The sequence below is a fragment of the Xenopus laevis genome, chromosome 4S (genome assembly GCF_017654675.1).
Source record: "Xenopus laevis strain J_2021 chromosome 4S, Xenopus_laevis_v10.1, whole genome shotgun sequence".
In the NCBI taxonomy this organism is placed as follows: domain Eukaryota; kingdom Metazoa; phylum Chordata; class Amphibia; order Anura; family Pipidae; genus Xenopus; species Xenopus laevis.
The window spans coordinates 67,816,883-67,839,370 of record NC_054378.1 but is presented as its reverse complement, the minus strand read 5'-3'; the positions used below and the strand labels follow the sequence as shown (position 1 = coordinate 67,839,370).

The 22,488-nt window shown below is 36.0% G+C and overlaps 1 protein-coding gene across 13 annotated transcripts in view; it reads right to left on the bottom strand.

Annotated features, from left to right (window-relative positions):
* Positions 1 to 22,488, bottom strand: part of dab1.S (Dab, reelin signal transducer, homolog 1 S homeolog) — a 433,928-nt gene that overhangs the window by 124,309 nt on the left and 287,131 nt on the right. For 12 of the 13 annotated variants that reach the window (XM_041561400.1, XM_041561404.1, XM_041561394.1 and 9 more), the window contains one exon: positions 4,812 to 5,011. In XM_041561400.1, the coding sequence (XP_041417334.1) occupies positions 4,812 to 4,878 (67 nt within the window). In that variant the 5' untranslated portion in view covers positions 4,879 to 5,011. Of the gene's footprint in view, positions 1 to 4,811; positions 5,012 to 21,494; positions 21,577 to 22,488 lie in introns of all 13 variants that reach the window. The other variant, XM_041561396.1, reaches the window with a different exon arrangement.

Below are 22,488 nucleotides of genomic sequence, written 5' to 3'. Positions count from 1 at the left end.
TCTCTAGGTAGAGCTGCTGTTGCCAGAGGGAAAAGCAGTAATAAATGTCTTGTTATCTTGACATCTATAAGGATTTTTTTTTATCTATTGACATGTTGGGAATCTTGCCATGCTCTAAGAAATATAATTATGTAAAAAGTACTGGCAACATAAAAAAAGAATGCATAATAGATTTGTGTTTCCCAATTTCACAACAGCGATAAGTCCTATTCAGCCAGTGCCTCTATGTTGCAAAACACTGGGGCGTTTTTTATAGACTCTAAATTGTGTCCTGCAGTCTTAGCTGAGAAAGACAGTGCAGATGGTACAATGTATTCCCAAAACACAGGAGTCGGCTACACAAGACTGTATAAGGCAGATAAGTAATTAATAGGTGGGACAGAACATCATTTGGATCCATTTTGGTTATTATCTGCCTTAATAAAAATGTAACAAATGCAAATAAATCTTTTTATGTTGGATAGAAGCGCTTACAATACCAGTCATTTCCTGGGAATGGGAAGAACTTCATTCAAAGAACGCATTTATGGTACAAAAACTGTATTTTAATTGCTTTTTTTGTTGCCAAAGGAGGGTTAATATATAAATATATATTATAAATATGGAATTTATTTATAAAGCACTGAAATTGTACTGTAGAATATTTTGCAGTGCTATACAAGACAGGAACATAAACAGGGAAAAGTTAATATAAATTAAGCTAATGGAAATATTCAAATACAAAAGCATTAGAAATTTCAATACTCAGTTGAAACTAGCTCAGTTGAATCTATGAGGCGACGGCACACCAAAATAAAGGGGGGGAAGGGACTAATGCATATGTCAGGAGTGTTATGTAACAAAGAAATGCTATTGAAATGCATACTATACAATGAGGCTTGATAACTGGGGACTTGTTTGATACAAGGTGGTTGAACATTCCAGACATGTCAGGGAAACCACGGAAAATGGTTTTATGCATCACTCATCTCTTGAGCTGAACGATACAGACAGCAAACAGTACTGAGCTGAGAATAACAGCCAATGGGGAATGAGAAGCTGTATATAAAGGAGCAAAGGAAAACATTCTAAGAATTAATATATAATATCTGTGGAGTTATCCTGAAACATACTGTAGTTGTCATGCTTGGCCGTTGCACTATTTTGATGGTCCAGGTAGCCCCAGCTCAAGCCTCTAATAAATGAGTTTGGTTATTTCTGACACAATTTATTTGGGTTAAAAGGGTCAACAAAGGATCCCTCCAGGCTACTGTCCCCTGCCCCATAGTCTTAGAGTTCAGGAAAGAGAATCTTTGAATTCCCAGCTGTTTAAATCAGTGTCTTCCACATTACCACAGGATTTGACAGCTGATAGCAGTTCAGTGGTCAACAAAATCACTAAAGCTAGGTAAGTGATGAGGCTGAAGCACTAAGAGAAATATTTTACTTTAGCACAAATGAAACTGTCAGATTCCCCTGACAGCTAGACTGTTAATCCAAACCCAACTGTGCATTGATGTGTAGGCTTTTTCTGCCTATAGAAGCTAACAAAGGAAATATAATAAAATATACATTGCAAATCCTTCTTTTTAACACATTTTGTAGACTTTATGGCAGTTGTTCTGTTTTTCCAATGTATGAAATGTGTTGTTTTAAAAAGATTTGATAATATTAAAGAAACATAAACCCAGGTTTATTTCGCTAACTCATTTAGATTATGAAAACTCATAAGTCGTTGATATTCCTCAATGAATTGCATTTGGCCAGTAACAAGAAGAAATAGGCAGTTTACCATCTTGTCTATTCAAAGCCTTTTCCTAAACAGAATAAGGACTCTGCAGAATGGAACATATTTCATTGCTTCATGTCTGAAAATGATGTCTTGCATGTATATTAAAAAGTAAAAGAGAGCTTTAGTGACACTGTAATTTACTCATTTCATATTAGTTTTATAATTGCATTTGTAGTCTGTAGTGCTTCTTCATTTAAATGAACATTTCACTTTTAAACCCTATACTGTAGCATATTTGCTTCTTCAATTTCATCTTTTATGTCAGATATTTTCATTTTAGTTGCTTTTGTAGCTCTGAAGCCACCATATGATTTTTGACTAAAGGTAGCCATATATTTGTTTTGACAGTTTGACTCATTTTTCCTTACTGCAAAACTATGAACAGCCACCAAAGAGTGGGGAAGTGGAAATCACAACTGCTGCAAAAGCCTAACCTGCTGATGGCTCTTCTGTGCTTATGTATGTGACATCACTGATTTGTAAATGAGAGGGGCTGCAACTCGCAACTCCCTACAGATACATTTTTGTTAGCATTGTATATGTAATTCTACTTCTGTAAAAAGATATGCTCTACAAAAAAAGTGAAAAAAGTGAAAAATTAAAAAATGTAAAAGTTCACAATATCCAGAAATATATCGCAAACATATTTTATTGTATCCACACATGTACAAGTGATTTGAAATGTCCCATGTTTTCTGAGTTTTATGGATATTTCTGGCTTACCCCATCAGAGTTTAATGTAAATTTCCTTCAAAAATCCACCAAATCACAATCAGAATACTTAAAACTGTCATGCCGCATGATGGTCTAACAATTCTTTTATTAAGCCATTGTGAAGTATTAGATACATATATTTTTCAACATTATTTGTACTTGTTTCTGGATTTTACAATAAAGTTAAAAACTCATTTTAACAGCAGTGGTGTCTTGCTTCCCCACAGTCTCAAAAGTACAGAGCTATTCTGTTGTAACAGTGAAGTGTATCCATGGCCAATGGGTTCACCATGGTGCCATTTTTCCCATTCAACTTTCAGGAGGAAAGACCACAGAGTAACTATCAATTTAGCCCAAATTAGGAAAATAGGTTTATGTTTAATCCCACATGGGGGTCAATATCAATCAATAGTTATCAGACTACATTTTTAAAAACTGCCTCTTCATATATACTGTATGTAGCAGGATAAATACAGTGCCAAGTTCATGAATAATTCTACCAGAACACATGGCAGATAAATACAGTGCCAAACTCCATGGAGTATATTTATCAAAGAGTGAAGTTCGAGATCGCCACAGTCAGCTTAAGTGAAATTCTGCCAGTCTCCATTCATTTCTATGGGATTTTTAATGGCATATTTATTTTCACTTTCACCCATTGATAAATACTCTTTTGAAAATAAAGCATATCAATTTATGGAGAGTTTACTGGGGCAGTTTACTGTTAGCAAAGGTGAAGAGATTGGTTTTAAATGGAGAGGTGAAGCGGGAGGGGCCATCGTCTCATGCCCATTTACAGTCGGAAGAATGTAATGTGGGGAAAATGGCCACTGGGGGAACTAATGAATATAGCCAGGAACAAGGCAGCAGTGCGGACGCAGGACGCTGTTTCAGAAGGGCAATTGAAGCGGTTTGGGTAAGTCGCTCTACGTAGGCATGCCATAACATAAAAAAAGGTTGATATTTCCTTTAAAAGCCTCTTGATTTATTTTTGCCATAAACCAATGCTGGTTATGTTGTGACTTTTCAAATCTCAAAATGTATTTTCAGACTCACTATTTTAAACAATATGAAGTAAGTATAACACATCATAGATGCACACGATAAATAACAAACTAGAGCTGTTACATTTTTATGTCCTTCATACAATGATGGAGAATGATCCGTTTGGGTGCCGATGTAGACAACCGATGGGTCATCAATTTTTGTTCCCTAGCCATATAACCAAATATGAATCCATCAAAAAAACTGAGGCAGTGATTGTGCACTGGATATATATAGTGTAAAATGTGTTCTGTCAATTTCATTTGATAACTAGTTTAGATGTTTAGATGTATTTTCTTGCCTTCCAAATATATGAGATTCGCTAATTTTAATACATCTCTGCATTAGTCTTCCTTTTCATGCTGATTGTTTATATTTTACTACTGCTTTGTGCCCTCATTTATACTCCAAAGCCTCATAATGCTATTTTTAAACAATTATGATCAGTGCAGGTCTGCAGTATACTTGGCTATAGGAACGCAATTGCTATAGTGTAGAAAAATAAGAGCTTATATGTATTCAGCTCCATGGCAGACTTTAGTGTATAATTTAAGGAGTAAACAACCCAACTAATTCATACAATTCTTGATGGCTCATACGTTAGGGAAAATAACAGGTACAGTACAGTATTAATGAGCAAAGTTTGCACCATGGCTAGCAAACCAGCCCCCTAAGTGTTTAGTTTGGCTAATTTGGACTTGGTGCTAATTAGCTAAACAATATATATTATTTTACTTAAATGCCAGCAACCACAGGGATGTTTAACCCTTGCATAACCCCTGGTGCAAGTAAAGTATACTAAAGCTAGGTTCAGATAGAGTACGACGTATTGTAAGTTGCTCAGGTCTTTCAGATCTCATTCAAAAACTTTCTGTGAACTGAATCAGTTTACTACCAGTTTTTAAAGTCATACTGTAGCCTGAATTGACAGGACCGCTGTTTCATTTGAGATAACAGCAGCTTCAGAGACGTCTACCCTCACCTGCATTCCTGTTCCAGTGCAGCAGAGAGAGGGAGCACAGAGATACAGCACAGTTTATCATTACCTGAACTAATCCATAGTCCATCTGCAATTGCCAGGTACATAATGAATGTGAAGGTTAAAAGTTTTACAATAATAAAATGTCAATATTTCAAAATCCTTCTGATTAAACAATCTTTAACTAACACCCAACATACTTTCCTAGTAAAGAAATTTGAATGTGTTTTTTGTTACAGTTTAAAAAGAATCACAAAGCAGGTCCTAATTGGCCTTTTACTGTCTGCGCATAAAGAAAGTTACCTTTCTTTTTTGATTCCTTTTTCGTGCTGGTTTTAACAGCCACTTGAAGTTCTGTCTCAGTTGACATCCTATTATATCCTTAGTCCTCTTCACACAGATCCAGTATCTCAGCTAGGCTCATTTAGAACTCTTCTCCAACAGAATGGTTTAGTCCTTCAGCAATAATCCAAGTCACATATCTCATTCATATCTCTCGAGAGCTGCAAAAGAAATGACAGTCATGTTAGAAAAGTTCAAAAGCATGCTAGTGTTACAGAGAATCCAGAAAGCTTGTCACAATAGTCAGTTGTCTAAACTACTAGCTCAAAGAATGTTAATGGGACAATGCATTTTACTGCACAAATTAAGAAAAACTGCATTTTTCAATCTGTATTCTTAATAACATGGTTCCTCCACCCCAAAACATGTATGTAAATATATAATACATTTAATTCTTAGCAACTGTACAATAAGTATTAATGTAAAATGTTCAATGGTTTTAATGGTATCTGTCTGGAGGGCCCCTTTAAGTTCAGTTTGGTTTTTGATAGAATAAAAGTAATTTTCTGAGTCAAATTTTCTCAAAATTTTTCCACAGTTTTGCTAATTCTTCAGCAGTACAGGGTAGTTTTACTATAATAACAAATAACAGCTCAAGAGATAGGAGCTATTAGGTAGTAGTAAAGGTTTGTTCGTGTTGAATAGAAACTTTAAAATCCATATAGATTACAGTAGACATATAGGGGCAGATTCACTAAAGGGCGAATAGTCGCCAGCAACCGCTTCGCTCACATAGCACCACTTCAGCAGGCGCAAATTTGCTACCACTACGCTAACTCACTAATAGGCGAAGTTGTGCCCTGGGCACCAAACTATGGCGACTTTTCTCTAGCATTACTTCGGCATTGTGAGCATTTCATAACGAAGATGCGCTAGCGTTTGTTTGTGCCTAGGGAAAATTCGCTAGTGATCTTGTGCTTAGATCAATTTGCATACGGTGGGTAATTTAAAGTTTGGAGTATGGAGGTCTTTATTATTAATGTTGGTGCAAATGCTTGAAGTTACCACTTTTTATTACAAATGTCCAGGGAACCTTAATAAAGACAAGAGAGTTAATATAATGCCCTACACATGAGCCCACTGTAAAATTGATGTCCCATATGTTAGCAAATGTCTGGAGAAAACTGGTTACCCAAAAAAAGTTTTTTACGACTTTTGCAGTCAATCCCGCTTAAAAAAAGGAAAAGTCGCCAGCGTTTTTTGAACTTTAATGGATTTTTGGCACATGGTATATGATGTAAGTGACAGAAGACTGAGGAAGATCTAGCTGCTGTATAGCACTTCGCCTGGTCTGAGGTGGCAAAGTCAAATCTGGCAAAAGAGGTAACATTTACTGAATTTTCCAGTAACAACCATTCGCCAGAGGAAAGTCACCCGGCGATAGAGTGTGAACGAATGATAGCGACGGTCTCTTTCGCTAGCGAATTGATGCCTGCGCCTGTTAGTGAATTGGCGATGTCCCAACGGATGTGATTTCTGGTGAAAAGTCGCTACTTCGGCATTTAGTAAATCTGCCGCATAGAGAGAGACATTTCAAATGAATAATCATATATCAATAGACATTTCAAATGAATAATCATATATCAATATCAATAAGTAATATTCTGACTTCTGTCCCTCCATGTTCTTACATTGTCGACTTGCTATCATATTTCCCATAAGCAACATACGTTTTATTTCAGGAGTGGTCATATCACCTAAACTAAGACCTAGTAGCCTGTGCTCTTTTAAAAGTGGTGCAGGTAGACCAAACTGATAAATAAAATATCAAGGCTATAATTCACAAATTGAAAGAGAAAAAACTTGTTAGTCATATCAACATATATGAAAGAAACACTTTCATATATTTACTATTTCTTGCAACTGAAATGGATCAGACTATAAATTAAACAGTATACAAATGTCACAGTTCATTTAATAGCAGCAGCCGCAAAAAAAAAAAATCACATTATCAGCATAGGATTTCTCATCCTAAACCAATGCCATTACGTTTCCCACAGAAAAGGCTGAAGTAAACAGGAATGGGGACGTGCTTTGTAGTGGATCATTTGCAGGGAAACACTTTGCTAACAATGTTCTGAGAGAGCATCAGCACACTAGGAATGGCTTAACGACACAATTCCTGGGGGTGATAATAATGCTGGTTCTGCTTTTATGCCCTGCTTCACCAAATAGTGAAATACATTTGGAATATGTTTGAGAATATGCACATATTCCAGTGCCAATTCAGGAAAAAAATACAGAGGTTGTGTATAATATGACCAGTTGAACAAAACAGTATTATAGTTAGGGTTGCCATCTGCCCGGTTTTGACCCAGACAGCCTGTTTTTTTGAAGGGCGGCCCACGTCAAAACTGCCTGCCCGGTTTTCCAAATAAGGAAAATAGGGCAGGATTTTCTCTGATTGACGCAGCTGATCTTCGCATCATAGCCCTGCCCATGATGTCACTGCCCCGCCCCCTGCCCGGATTCCACCCAGCAAAAAGGTGGCAACCCTAATTATAGTCCATCCACTCCAAACAACCCTTATTTGTATTGATTTCTTAATTTACATTTAGTACAGGTATGGGACCTGTTATCCAGGATGCTTGGGACCTAATGTTTTCTGGATAACTAACCTTTCTATAATTTTGATCTTCATATTTCAAGCCTACTAGAAAATAATTTAAACTTTAAATAAACCCAATAGAGTGGTTTTAATTACAATGAGGATTAATTATATCTTAGTTTGGATCCAGTACAAGGTACTGTTTCATTATTACAGTGAAAAGGGAAATCATTTTGAAAATTTTCCATTATTTGGATGAAATGTCTATGTGAAACAAGCATTCCATAATTGGGAGCTTTCTTGATAATGGATTTACTTATTTATCTGTATATATGTATTTATGCCTATAATCAGGAATTTCTGGGAATGTAGATATAGGGGTTGCCCAGCAACTGTGCTCAAGGTGTCCCATACAAATATTGCCTTCAGTAAAAACAGTAAAGTAGAAGGGGTTTCTCAAATGAAATATGGGTTGAAAGGCTAGTTAACCCTTATGCATATTCTCTAGTGGCTTCATGTAATTACCTTAAAAATAGAAGAATGTGTGACAAATCAAATGCATTGGATTGATACCACCTCACACATATTACTATCATTTTTTGTCAAAAAAGGCTCAAAAATGTTAAATGATTTTCAAACACGGATTGGAATCCAATCTTGTCACACAACCCATATGCATAGTCGTCAATCAATATGTTGATTCCAATAATAACAAGCAGAAAACTAGTAAAAACGATACCCTCATCTAGAAATAACAGCAGTTACTATTTACTTATGGGAATAAATTAGAAAAAATATGTTCTTGCTCTCAGCCTGCTGTAATGCTTGGAAAGGATATTTTCATCCAAAAATAGACAGCACAGTACTAAGGGTGCTGAATAGATGATTAGCAAAAAACTCTTCAGAATTAGTAAAAGTACTATGTTGCCATGGTAATTTGAGGTAACATGTGCATGAAAGAAACTGTGTCTGAGAATGCTTGTTTATATTTTAGGATGATCAGAATTAATGTTTCTGTTGTTTACAACATTCATAGAAACCCATAATGGCATATAGAAAACACACATTTAAATACAATGAGGCAAGTAGCGTAAGTTACAGTTACTGGTAATACAGAATACTCAGAATACATTTTTTCTCAAATATTTATGGAAATTTAATGAAGCACCAGTTGCTGTCATATTTGTGTCCAGGGCCATTCCAGTCGGGCATGGAGGAGCGGGTGACAGAGGGGTGAGTGACAGAGGGAATGAAGGAGAATAAGACTGAGGGGTGTGAACACAGACAAGGGGTAGGCAGAAGACAATTTTAGAGGTAGCTGCCCAACGACCCCCTATCATTGCACCCTAGGCAGCTGCCACCTCAGCCTACCACTAGTTCTGGCCCTGTTTGTGTCTGTAAACTACCCACAAAGATAAGTGCTATCATTTGTTATAAATTTTATATTACCATATAAAAACAGGGGGTATTGTTTTCAGTGAGTCTTGTGACAGAAATGACATCACTACTCACCATTTACAGTATAATTGATGACATCAGTACTCACCGTTTATAAAGATATCATTTACAAGATATTCATGGCTTTTGTGTATTCGAATGCAATAAAATGCAATACTACCATATATTTGAAAGACACCAAAAAAGCCTTAGAAAGCCTACTTTCACACAAAGCCACAACAGTCTTCAAATGGTTTCTTGAGAAAAGAAAATCCTCCTTTTAAATAATCCAAAAAACTCTGAGTTGTAACTTGCAAAGAACAAGTAAACAAACGGCATAAATTAAAAAAAAAAAACAGCATTAAAGAAACTTGACAGTAAATTACTTTTCCTGACTTGTGAAAGTAAAATGAACTAACTCTACTGTATTATATCACATATTGTACAAAATTGAAGATTTGAAGATTAAAGATTTTGACAGCTATAAAAAAATTTATTTTCTTTTCCAGCATTTATAACCACATTGGGAGCGGATAGTAATTCTGAGCTACTACTGATGAAGTTGACAATTTTTTATATATATATGTTACCAAAAGAAAGTTTTAATGTGTATGAGGCCTTACTATGATATTTGGCAAATAATACAACTATTTCACTGCATTACTAATAAAAAAAAACATGACCTTATACCCTTTAAACTACATGGAAATATTGATTTTTCATTGCTAACTAAATGTTATGGTTCAGTCACAATATGATTATTACCATCATTATTATTTGCACCTGAAGCTCGATGTTCTCTGTCAAGTTACATGCCACTGAAATGGAATTGAACTATGAACTCTTCATTAATGGTTCACATCAGCTATGTATCATATATCATTATGCATTCTACTATTATAATGACAATGAGTTTTGTACATGCTATACAAAAGAAGCTCAGACAAAGCTGCTGAAGATTTTACAATGCTTAAAATGACAAAATAAGTTTATGATTATTACTACTGAATGGTGATTAGTTCCACAACATTACCTGGATGCATTGCATAGTAAGTATATTTGCCACCAGTTGTTCTGCCTTGGGCAGCTGAATAAAAAACTGTGGAATGTACAGCTGAAGAAGAACAGCTAAGATTGTGCCAGTGAGAAGGTATTGTGAAAAAAAGACTAACTATCCATCCCATATTATCTGATGTAAAGCTATAGTTAAAGTTTTACATAACATTTTGTTTAATATGGTAAATCCCATTCCTTCCTTTCCTTCTTTTCTTCATCTCCCTCTAAAGTGCAGCCCAGGGACCTCACCTTCACCCGATACTGAAATTCAGTCACTATGTAGCATTCCTATCTGCTCAGCTGGTACACCAAGGCTACAAGTACTGTATTTACTTGGATTGTGCATCTTTTTCAACCTATACGGTATTAATTAGGTTGACCTATAACTTTCCACAAAGAGATTATATTAATTCAATGTTATAATTTGAATAACAAATGGTTTCATCTGCCTTTGTTTGATCCAGGTCAAAGATGGTGGGGTGGGTTTCATGAAATTAGGAATAATTAAACAATACAATTCAAAAGATGCTAGTAAACACAAATACAACATAGGGGTATATTTAGGAAATGGTAAAAAGGGTGATCCATAAAATTAATAATATTCGTTCTTTAAAAAAACATAAATTGACTGGGGGAGAGTTTCTCTAGGAATTTTTGTGCAGATTGTCCTTTTTACCTTCCTAACCTTTGATAAAAATGCTCCAATGAAATATTGAATTAAATGGAGCTTTCATCCAAGTTGTGGGATATAATTGGGGAGAAAAAGCTACTGTACACATAATTAAAATCTTCTAGGCTTATGCCAAGCAGTTATTTAGCTGTTATTATATAAAAATGAATAACAATGTCCAAAGTAAGAATAATGCACATAATATTTAAACAGCTCAATATTTAGACTTAGTAAAATTGTGATACGATTTTCATGCCCATCTTTTTGTGTATGGTATTTTGAAAGTTTGACGGAGCAAACCTGGAGTTATAGTCTGTCTGGGGCTTATACACTAAAAAATCAATAATCAAACATACCACATATGTCTATTCACTCTTATTAAAATTTCCAGACACCCTGTCTCTCTACATGCAGAATTTGTGCAAAAGGCAAATTTTGTTTGTACTGGAGTCAGTTATTTGAGTGAGCTCTAATACTTCTGCTAGCAAAGGGAGCCCCCCCCCCCCTATAAGATATATTGGAGCATTCACCTAACACCCAACTGCTGCATGAAGCAGTTTGGTTTGGTTTGACCAACAAAATCAAAATCTTTCTTGTCTTATGACTTTACTGGGCTGGATACCAGAAAACAACATTTCTTGTAGAGAGACACTGAAATTTAGATCAGACATATTCTGATTTAATATTGCTCGGATCTGTCGTTCAGCCAAATTGCTTGTGAATAATATGGTGGATTCCTAACAGATTACATAAAAGGAACCTTTGACACTCCATATTTTGCAAAATCACACTACTAAATATGTATTATTACATGAGCTTAGAAGGACTGCCAGCTAAGCAACATTCCATGCTGCTATCTTATCTTCTTGTCCAGGTAAACACAATATGGTAATTATGAGAATATAATCATGAACTCCTGAAGCAGGTTCTCAAATATACTCTGCTGATCGAATCTAAGGTTGTCATGACACAGCTGTGCTATGAACTTGGTGGTGTCAAGCTGCTTATTAACATGATAGCACATTAAGGAAGGATAATGAAGCATGTGCAATCTAAAGAATGTTAGAATCTGAATGCCATACTGCACATTTTTCAATCACATTTATTAGTGATAAAACTGGGGAATCAAAAAGATTCCAAGGGTTTGATATTTTCTTTCCCCTTAGCTTCATGACAGTCAGGAAAGTGTTAATTAAGTCACACATTGATGAAATCAATAGACGTGTCAGAATTTTTCAATTTGTCAGAATATCATTCAAACACTTTCATTTGTATGTGTGTTACTATTCAGTACTCAGGGGCAATCCTGGTCCCTCTGCCACCTGAGGCAGCTTGCTGCTGCTGCCGACCCCTCTCCACGCGCACTCACCTTTTTTGTGCTGGAGGGGGTCGAGGGAGGGTTCACAATGTTGGCGGAGGGCTTCAGGAGGCTAGCGCAGAAAGCGCAATTGTGCTTTCTGCACTAGAAGTGCTGAATTTTTGGTTTGAAAACCGGAAATTCGTCTCTTAAAGTAACAGGAGCTGTATTTTGCCAACCCTGGTAATTAGTAGGGCACTGCCATCTGAGTTGAGTTTCTCAACTTGCCTTATTGGTGCAGAGTCCCTGTTAGTACTGCTGCCGATATATGCTAGTAGAACCCATATAAATCCTTAATCCCTCATTCGGATTACATGCGGGGTAAAAAGTAACTAGCATTACTGGTCATAAAATGTACCAGTTATTGTAATGTACCATTATCTCTCTATTTTCACATTTGCTATCTGTATGTGTCTATTTTAAAGTTACAGATTAGCCCTTGCATACTACAGAAAGTATCAACAATGGTTTTAATAAATGTATTCACACATTGCTATTCCCGCACTTCTTTAACATTTAATGGGTTCAGTTCAGGAACTCATATTGCAGTGTGGGTTACCTTTCATTCCCACAGTCTATTGAAGGACAATGTTGCTATTGATTTCCCAGGCTAGAGCACCACTTGTGAACATTATATGACTGCACAGCATATTTGTATTGTGGCAGAACAAGAAGCAGTATGATATACAAAAATAAGTGGCACCTTCAAGGCAAATGCTTGCATATTATGGTCTTCACAATGAGGATTATCATACAGTAAATTATTTTCCATACTAAAGTTTAAGCTTTATCCACCCAGACACAAAAAAGCTGTATAATAAAAGTCCTTTTCAAATTAAACATGAAATCCAATTTTTATTTTTTATTAAAGCATTCATTGCTGTTGTAAGCTAATTTCAAAATTCCAGCTGTCAATCAAATATTGTCTGCCCTTACTCTATGCCTTAAGCATAGAGGTGGGGCAGGCAATTACTTTCACTTTCCAGCACTTTCTAGATGTCATTGCTCCTCACATTCCCCCATTCTCACTAATTGTGTAGCCAGTGCATGGGGATGGACATCAGGTCCCCCATTTTGGTGCACAAACAAGATTCTAAGATTATGCAAGGCTTGTCTTAATAACAGTGTCCACAAAATGGCTCCTGCCTGTTTGCTATAATTATGAATTCCCAGACGAAAGGAAACGATTCAAATAATTTATATAGTATAATTAAAGTTAATTTTTCTTGACTAATGTAATAAAATAGGATTTTTACTATTTATTTTGGGTGATGGGTCCCCTTTAAGTAGAACCAATAATGAAATATTCCAAGTTATAGTAAATTTAGTTCATGCTAGTGCAGAATGCACAATACTTTTTTTCTCTTTTGATACATTTATAGGTACATTTTGCAAGTTTCTTCAGTAAACATGGATTCCTGTAGTTTTAGCACCTGCCCAAACTCTTGCATAGAAATTGCATTTATGCTTAGATTTCAATATTGCAATCAAAAATCTATTTAGTAACTTAGCTTAGTGTACATTTTTGTTGAAATATATTACTTTTTAAGGTGCAATTTTTAGGAACCATACAGATTTAGCTACAACACCATTCATAGAAATTCAAGGAATGTATCAGTAATTTTCTGTAGCAGGCGTCCCTTTTCAAATGTATGACTTTGGAAGTCAGTAAAAATACTGTAAGGGATGATTAAAAATGAGTGCCTTTGTGTTCTTGTCTTTTTCCAAAACAACTTTCAAGATACAATGGATTTTGTCATTTCCTTTGTACTTCATTGCATCTGATGCAAATGGTATGTAGAATGTGAACACCTCCTGCAGGAGTTTTCCTTTCTTTGAATAGAATTCTCTATAAATATGTCACTATTGGAAATAATGTGTTCCTGTTAGCCTCCAAAATTTATGAGAAAGATCTCATATTATACTCAAATTAATTTGCCCAGATATTCTTCATTGGATCCTGTTGGTCAGTGCTGGGCCAATTATCTCCTATTTTACATGTTTGAGACCCTAATTTTACAACTCAATAATCTAATAGAAAGGAGTATTTACAGATAGTGGGTATATTAGGGGTTAGCAATCTGTAAACTACAAACTCTTCTTTTAATTCTTTTGAACTTAAACAGAGAATATGAACAATAATGTCAAATCAGATAGATCTAAACCCCAGGTCATTAGATTATATCCTGCCATTCACAACCATGTTTTTTGAAATTCTATAACTAAAAACCTTTGGGTATTAAAAAACCCATACCAACATCATTATCATCATTTATACAGTATAAATAATCATAATCTCCCTTCTGTAACGAATTCTAAGAATTCTAAAGTATTTGAATATGAAAATGTACTAGGCATTTCATTTGTAGAGTTTGAAAAATGTAACTGAAATATTGGCTGCAATTATGGTCTATAAAGCTAATTACTGCGTAATGGCTCACAATGCCATTTCATTAACGGCACAATTTTCATCTTCCCATTATTTTATCGCAAACTGAATAATTATGATATTTGCTGAACAAATTTCCTTAAGTTTCCTATGAAATAGAACTATTTATGCATTAAGTTACCAGTTATTATTCTTATATGTGTATGAGGCTAATAAATTAAACTGACTTTATGGTGTACATGGAACATTATTAATTTCAATAACAAAAGGGTTATGGTTGTGTGTGCAGAATGATTTAATGTGTATGCATCTGTGTTTGATAAAAATTATTTCCATTTTGTTGGAGATGGTCATGCTTAGTGTGGTGTTTATACAAAGGGCCTGTAGGCCCTGTGCATAAGAGTTATACTGTGTACATAGTACTTTCTAGACTGTTTTAAATTATTAGAGTTCAAGCTACTGTTGAAGTGTAATGGCTGCATGACCTGCTAATAAAGCACTGTTATACTCTACTCATCCTCGGCTACCAAAACATAACAAATTGGTAATGAGATGTCTCTTCTACCTCTGCAGCAGCCTGGTGAGCCTACCATAACTTTTACTGCTTGGATCCTTATGTTTGAAAATTACATTATTGCTGCTGACCAAGGGGAGATGTCTGCTGCTAGAAAGCGTGGTTTACTTATTCACTGCCTGGGAGCAGAGGGATAGCGGACATTCAATACATTACCATTACCTGATGATACTTATCCACAGAACAATTTGTAGCAGCTTTGAGAGAGCTGGTTGTTACCTGTGAGTTTGCGAATCTAACAGATGAAATGCTAAGAGACCAAATAGTGGAAAAAACAAACTCATCTCGCATTAGAGAGAGACTGCTCCTAGAGCAGAATTTAAACCTTGCAAAGGCTATTACAGTTGCTAGCCAAATTGAAACAGCAGTGGCAGAGGCTAAAATTCTTAGCCAGGGAACTGCTGGGAATGTACAGACTGTGAATTCAGCACTGTGGCCTAATAATGCACAGTCACAGGCAAAATACAGTGCTAAGGAAAATACTGCTTTCACTGTGGTTCAACACAACACACTGCAAACTATGCTACATGTCCTGCAAAAGCTGTACAGTGCCGCAAATGTAAAAAAGTAGGACATTTTTCAAAGATCTGCCGTAGTTCTGATAAAGATGTTCATGAAGTCACTACTACAAATGTCACAGTATTAAGTGTGGATAAAGTGGGTACAAGTGGGTTAATGGCATTCCATTAACCTGATGCTTAATACAGGTTCAGCTGTTTCTATACTACCGAAGGATATTTTCTTATAATAATTAGCAAAAGATCCGCTTGTTGCACCTGCCCTGAGACTGGTCATTTACTTAAAGGATCCAATCCCTGTGCTTGGTTGCTTGCTAGTGACTGTACAATTTGAATCAAATACTGCAAAATGTGACTTTTACATTGTGAATAAAGGTACTGCTATACTTGGAAGAGATCTCTTTGCTGCATTAAATCTACAATTAGTTCATGGTCTCATTACTACAGCACCAGTGCTTGCCACACAGCCAGTGTCTAAAGTTTCACCACAAAGCACTTTGTACACAAAGTTAAGTTGAGACCAGATGTAAAACCAGTACGCCAGAAATTGAAGCGATTGCCCTATGACAAAACAGCTATCACATATACACCACCACTTCAGCCAATACCATTTCCTGATTTAGCATGGGAAAAACTTGCTATTGATATTGTGGTTCCTTTTACAGATGTTCCTATAGACTGTCGATTTGCTATAACCTTGATAGACTATTACAGTAAATGGCCTGAAATTGCATTTGTTTCTCATATAACATCAGCTACAGTAAAACATTTCTGTCTCCAGTCTTCAGCAGAGAAGGTAATCCAAAGGAGTTAATATCAGACAATGGCCCACAGTTTGTCTCATCTGAGTTTTAATTCTTTCTGAGAGAGAGGAATATTGTGCATCGGAAATCTTCAGTGTATTACCCACAAGCAAATGGAGAAACCAAGCAATTCAACAGAAGTCTAAAAGAAGCACTACAGACAGCAAATCTTACTGGGAAATCTTGTAAAGTATTTACAACAGAGTTTCAACATAACTACAGAGCAACGCACCATGCAACAACCCAATCATCTCCAGCTGAATTATTACATGGCAGACATGTTACAGACAACAAGCTTCCACAAAATATCGTGCCTGCATTGTCAAAAGTCAACAAGCACAATGCAAGGCTTATACAGACAGAAAATGTGGTCAAGAGAAGTGCACTTTCAGCCTGGATCTTTTGTCAGAATTAGGAAACCAGGACTACTGAAACAAGGACAATCTAGATTTACTACACCACTTGAAGTGAGACGCCAGCGAGGACCATACACATCTGAACTGTCTGATGGACGCATATGGAATGCAAGTCGTCTTGCTCCTGTTAGGAATGATTTTGGAAAAGCTCCATTTGATGAAGGACATTTTTCTTCTCCTGATGCCAACTGTAATAGGCCTGAAGAAAGTGAACCTATAAGGCGTACTGAGAGAATCAGAATATTACCTGCATGGACCAAGGACTATGATGTGAATAATGCATAATATTGCTTTAAGATGCATACTGTTTAATTGTTGCTGTTTATTACATTTGCCCAAATGCTTTCCTACTATAGGGGGAATATGTGGTGTTTATACAAAGGGCCTGTATGTTTCACTGTGCACAAGAGTTATACTGGTAATAAAGCACTGTTATACTCTACTCATCCTTGGCTACCAAAACCTAACACTTAGACTTACAGGGCATGCCAGATCTAGAACACAATTAAAGCTGTTTTTCACACAATGTTTGTTCCTGAGCCTAGATTTAATTTAGAATTAATAATGTATTTTCAGAACCATAAGATCTTTTCCAATATTGGAGTAAACTGTAATTCAGTAATGGAAATGAATATGACCTACTGTACACTATGTGGTAAGCTGTTTTTTATTCAAACCCACAGGCTAAGAATAGAAAAGAGCTGCTCCAAACATAACAAAAAACATGATATAAATGCTCTAACCTTTGAGTTGCAGGGCACGTATTATGCTTCTGTGTAAGTACAGTATTCTTAATTTGTGTATATAATATCGCAGCATAATTACCTGAATTACTTCAGAGGTTGGAAGCAATAAGATTTAAGACCCCTCATTGGTTTACTGTGTTTTCCTCACCTTCATCACAGCTTGTTATTGCTTTCAAAGGAAAAAGTATTTTTGTTGTGTGAAGCTATTGTCACATATAAGTGTAAATGTTAGGCTACAAAAGAGAGTTCATCAAGGTGTTAAAAGGGCAGCTAAGTAATTAGTGTTTAGTACTCTCCTGAAAAAAGATACAATAATCTCAGTAGGGCAGTGTATAATGTCAGATAATTCTTATACAAGTCATTGGGTTTCTGAATTATTTTTATCTATTTTATCACAACAAGGATGCTCGTATCTCTATTGATTTTCTGGCTTTACTCCCACAAAAAGCAGAAGAGCTATACTACTGTTAAGATGGCCATACATGTACAATTACAATCTTTCCCACCACTATTGATCGTACAAAAGATCTTTTGTCCACTCTTCTAATGTTAAGAGCTGAATTGTCAGATATGCAGGTAAAAACAAAAATAATTCTTTAGCTGTATCTGATGATTCACCATTAACGTTGCGATGTTTGGAAACTTTCAAAGGCGTCCAATCAAAATTTTCAGTCCTGGTCGATCGACAAGACGATAGATAACCAAGGATTTTTACCAATATCGGTCGCCTTGTCTCCCAACACACACAATGATTATCTATGGCCACCTTAATTCATGTGGTAGGCTGAGGCCCAATTGCAGAGTTGTTAGAATTTCATAAAACAGGGATGCTTGATACCTCTACCTCTAGCTGTTGTACAAACTACAACTCCCAATCACATCTGTGAACTAAACACACCGAAATTATACAACATAATATACACTTAGTTATTTATCAGTGTTTATAGCACTGATGCCAATGGCTACAAACACATTTCCTCTGTGCCTTAGATTAAAATTGGCCCTGGCAACATATAAGATCTCCAGAAGGTTAATTCAGTGAATCTATTAAAATATCATTCATAGTACCCTCTGCAAGTCTGCAATGTATTTAAAGCATGGCTTATCTTGAGGCATTTTAGTTATTTCATATCCCTACAGCCATGGAAAGAGTCAACATGAATTTTCTGATCCATGATTAGGCCAAGTTGACTAATATAAGAACATTTTTGGCCCTTCTGTTGCTGTAACACAATGCAGGTTTAAGTGCTTTAAATGAACTAAATCATAGTAGATGCGGTTTGTAATGTTTTATTACTGATGCTTCCTCAATTTTAGTCGATGCATATTCTCCAAAATAATTCCGATTAAGGAGAATGAAAGACAGGTTGGGGTTGGAGAAATCTTACTTTATGAGTTGCCCAACATGATTCATGTGAATATACACAATGTATACACACGTTTTTATTTATTTATTTTATCCAGACTAAGCAAACAAGAGTGAATAGTCTGTGCTCATTGCACCCTTCATGCACAATTCATGCACATGCACAATTCCTACAGTACTCCCATTTATGCCAGTACTCTCTCCTGATTTTATCTGTTTTGTAGTAACCAAGTAAGAACACAGCACAAAGAGCAACACAAAAGGGAACAGATATGGACAATGAATTTTGAACATTTCCTTTCTATAATTACTTGTACCATAAGGGTAGATAGATAAAACTGTGCATGGCAATTATGCTGCTCTTGTTTTTACATTGGCAACAATTAGCTCATTTGACATTAAAAAAGCTAAAAACTGTTTATTTTATAAAGTGGAACTGATTTAGTAACATAGGTTAATTAACATAGGTGCTAAATTGCACCAATGCAGTTACCATAGCAACCAATAAGCTCATTTATTTTCTAACTTGTAGTAGCCTGATTTAGACTGATTTCTAACTGATAATGCCAACTGTACTGCTGACATTTTTATTGCAATTTTAATTCCTTAAAGGGATACTGTCATGGGAAAAAAAAAAATTTTCAAAATGAATCAGTTAATAAATCCAGCAGAATTCTGCACTGAAATCCATTTCTCAAAAGAGCAAACATATTTTTTTATATTCAATTTTGAAATCTGACATGGGGCTAGACATATTGTCAATTTCCCAGCTGCCCCAAGTCATGTGACTTGTGCTCTGATAAACTTCAATCACTCTTTACTGCTGTAATGCTGCAGTTGGAGTGATATCACCCCCTCCCTTTCCCCCCCAGCAGCCAAACAAAAGAACAATGGGAAGGTAACAGATAACAGCTCCCTAACACAAGATAACAGCTGCCTGGTAGATCTAAGAACAGCACTCAATAGTAAAAACCCATGTCCCACTGAGACTCCTTGAGAAGGAAAAACAGCAGCCTGCCAGAAAGCATTTCTCTCCTAAAGTGCAGGCACAAGTCACATGACCAGGGGCAGCTAGGAAATTGGCAAAATGTCTAGCCCCATGTCAGATTTAAAAACTGAATATAAAAAAAATCTGTTTGCTCTTTTGAGAAATGGATTTCAGTGCAGAATTTTGCTGGAGTAGCAATATTAACTGGTGCGTTTTGAAAAAAAAACATATTTCCCGATGACAGGATCCCTTTAATAACTTTAGTTACTTAGATCGCTCCAATTTATCATGACTAACTTAACTGAACATTTCCAGTGGCCACAAGCCAAATAGGTCATATGTGGGGGGGGGGATTTGGGGGTTGCGACCTTAAATCACAAAGTCAGAGTCATTGTATGGCATCATTATCTTTAAAAAATGATACATTTACTTTAGAGTAAGGGTTAACATACAAATAGGGAGGTAGTATTACCCCATTATTCATAATTTCAATACAATCAAGCTTATAGTTGATCATAATCAAATCTAACATCTGAACCAAAATACATACAGGTATACAATGTATTATTTGCTGCTAGGTTTTAAAATACACAGCTTATCACTGCTAACAGCGTTTGTCACAAAAATAAAATCAAGTATCTCGGCTTTAGCAGGAGGAGGAGTTGGAGTACAGTCTGATAATTGTCAGGAATGACCTACATCAGAGCAGTGATTTAAAGCCGAGGAACAGATTGATGGTCACACTAATCTGCATAACAAACATTTGAGATTAGGACCTTATAGAAAGCTTTCCTCTGACAGCTATACTATTATTGCTAGGAAATCTCCAAGGCAACATCATTAATGTGCTTTATGTTTTCAGATGGCTTTAGCAAATCTGTCACTTCACAGTTCACAATGAATAGTTAGCTAAAGTTTGATTTCATTTTATTTTTGTGCTTGAAAAAGTTTTATGGAAGCAGTAATTAAAGTATACAATGTGCCAAATCTAGTATGAATATTACTATTATTATTATTTGCAAACCTTTTCAGAAAGCACATGTACCAGACAGCAAAGAGGTCTTGGTCAGAACTGAACTCAGAAGCACCTTGTACAAATGTAATGGGAACCTATTAGGAAATAATAATAGCCAATTATATAGCAAATATTTGTTTTTAACATGGCAGCTCCAATGAAAGTGAAATAAAGTAAGGGCTTTGACTCCAGAAGCATTTTAACCATCAGTTCTGCCAAGTAAAACTGTAGCAGTCAAAATACCCTTTACTGCAGGTACAATATATACTACCTAGTGAAAAACTCTGAATTTGGTGAAACTGGTAGTACCAAACAAGCATTTATATAATGTTTCAATGTTTTTCCTAGACTTAAGGTATGGTGATCCAAATTAGGGAAAAGCTTTTATCCAGAAAAAAAACAGGTTCCAAGCATTCCAGAAAAAAGATCCTACACCTGTATTTTAGTGTGAATCGCAATTTCTTAAACAGCATTCACTAGAAATGTATATTAAGTCTAATAAATTGATATGAGATATATTGCAGACAGCTAAAGGTAATATTACACAAGAGAGTTTACAGTAAACCTGTACTTTAATTGTTCTTTGAAAACCCAAAGAATATTGTGCAATGAGAACAATACGATATCTCCCTATTTTGGTATTTCTGGAACTGCAGGAACTAATAGACAGTGTTAGAAATAACTCCGTACACCAGCATGAGCAGTGCAAAAAAGGCTAAACACTTAAGGGGTTAAATGATGCATTAGAAGTCACAACTCACATATCCAAAGCTCGAGTGTTCCAGTTCTTTTCGCAGGAGCCATACATTTTCTCTTCCAAACAGGAAGCAAAGTTATGGCAAACTACATTAGCAGAAAAGGGACAAAGTACATATGAGTATATGGCTGGCTAATTACCAGCACCAGCTGATAAAAGGCTATGAACTATAAACCTTTGAAAGTGAATGACAGTGAAACCAGCACAAGAGATATTATAAAGCAAATACAAGACCAACATTCATGACAACATGTAACGTGAGGAACGTTTTCTGAGTTCAAAAAGTGTTACACAATATGGTAAATACTTTTTGTAAGAAATGTGAAATTGGGAGAATTTTAAACTGCATCCCCTTAAGGGTCATGGCATGACTTTGGACCATGATTTTTAATAGATCAGGGGGCACCAGTCATCCAAGCAACAATTGCCTTGCAAGCACTTGCACTAATGCCTTAAGGTGATTACCATAGCAGCCAATGGTAATTAGTGATGGGCGAATCTGACCTGTTTTGCTTCGCCAAAAAATTTGCATAATGGCAAATAAATTGCCAAATGCATTAAAGTCTATGGGCAACAATTGGAGTCTATGGGTGTTTTTTTCCACGGTGAAACATGGCAAAAACATGTGGTTTATCAATATGTACAATATCTCATAATTTGGAGCATCCATTGTGCTGTTAAAAATGGCAGGTGCCAAAGCACCCAAAATTACCCACTGCATCATTGCCATAGTACCAGTCACATGTGAAGCCCACAGGGCACCCAAGACGCTGTATCCTCACCCAATTATGGGTAATATTTGCTGTATGTACCTGGGTGCTATATTTGTGCTTATTGACTGATTTCTGGACTTTGATCCCTGTTTGTTCCTGATCTTGCTCTTTGCCGCCTGCCTACTTGAACTCTTGCCTGGACTTTACTACGAGTGTGTCTGATTCTGATTTGTACTGCAAAATCAGACTTAACCCCTTGCTTCCTCCTTGGTCTGGATTACTCCT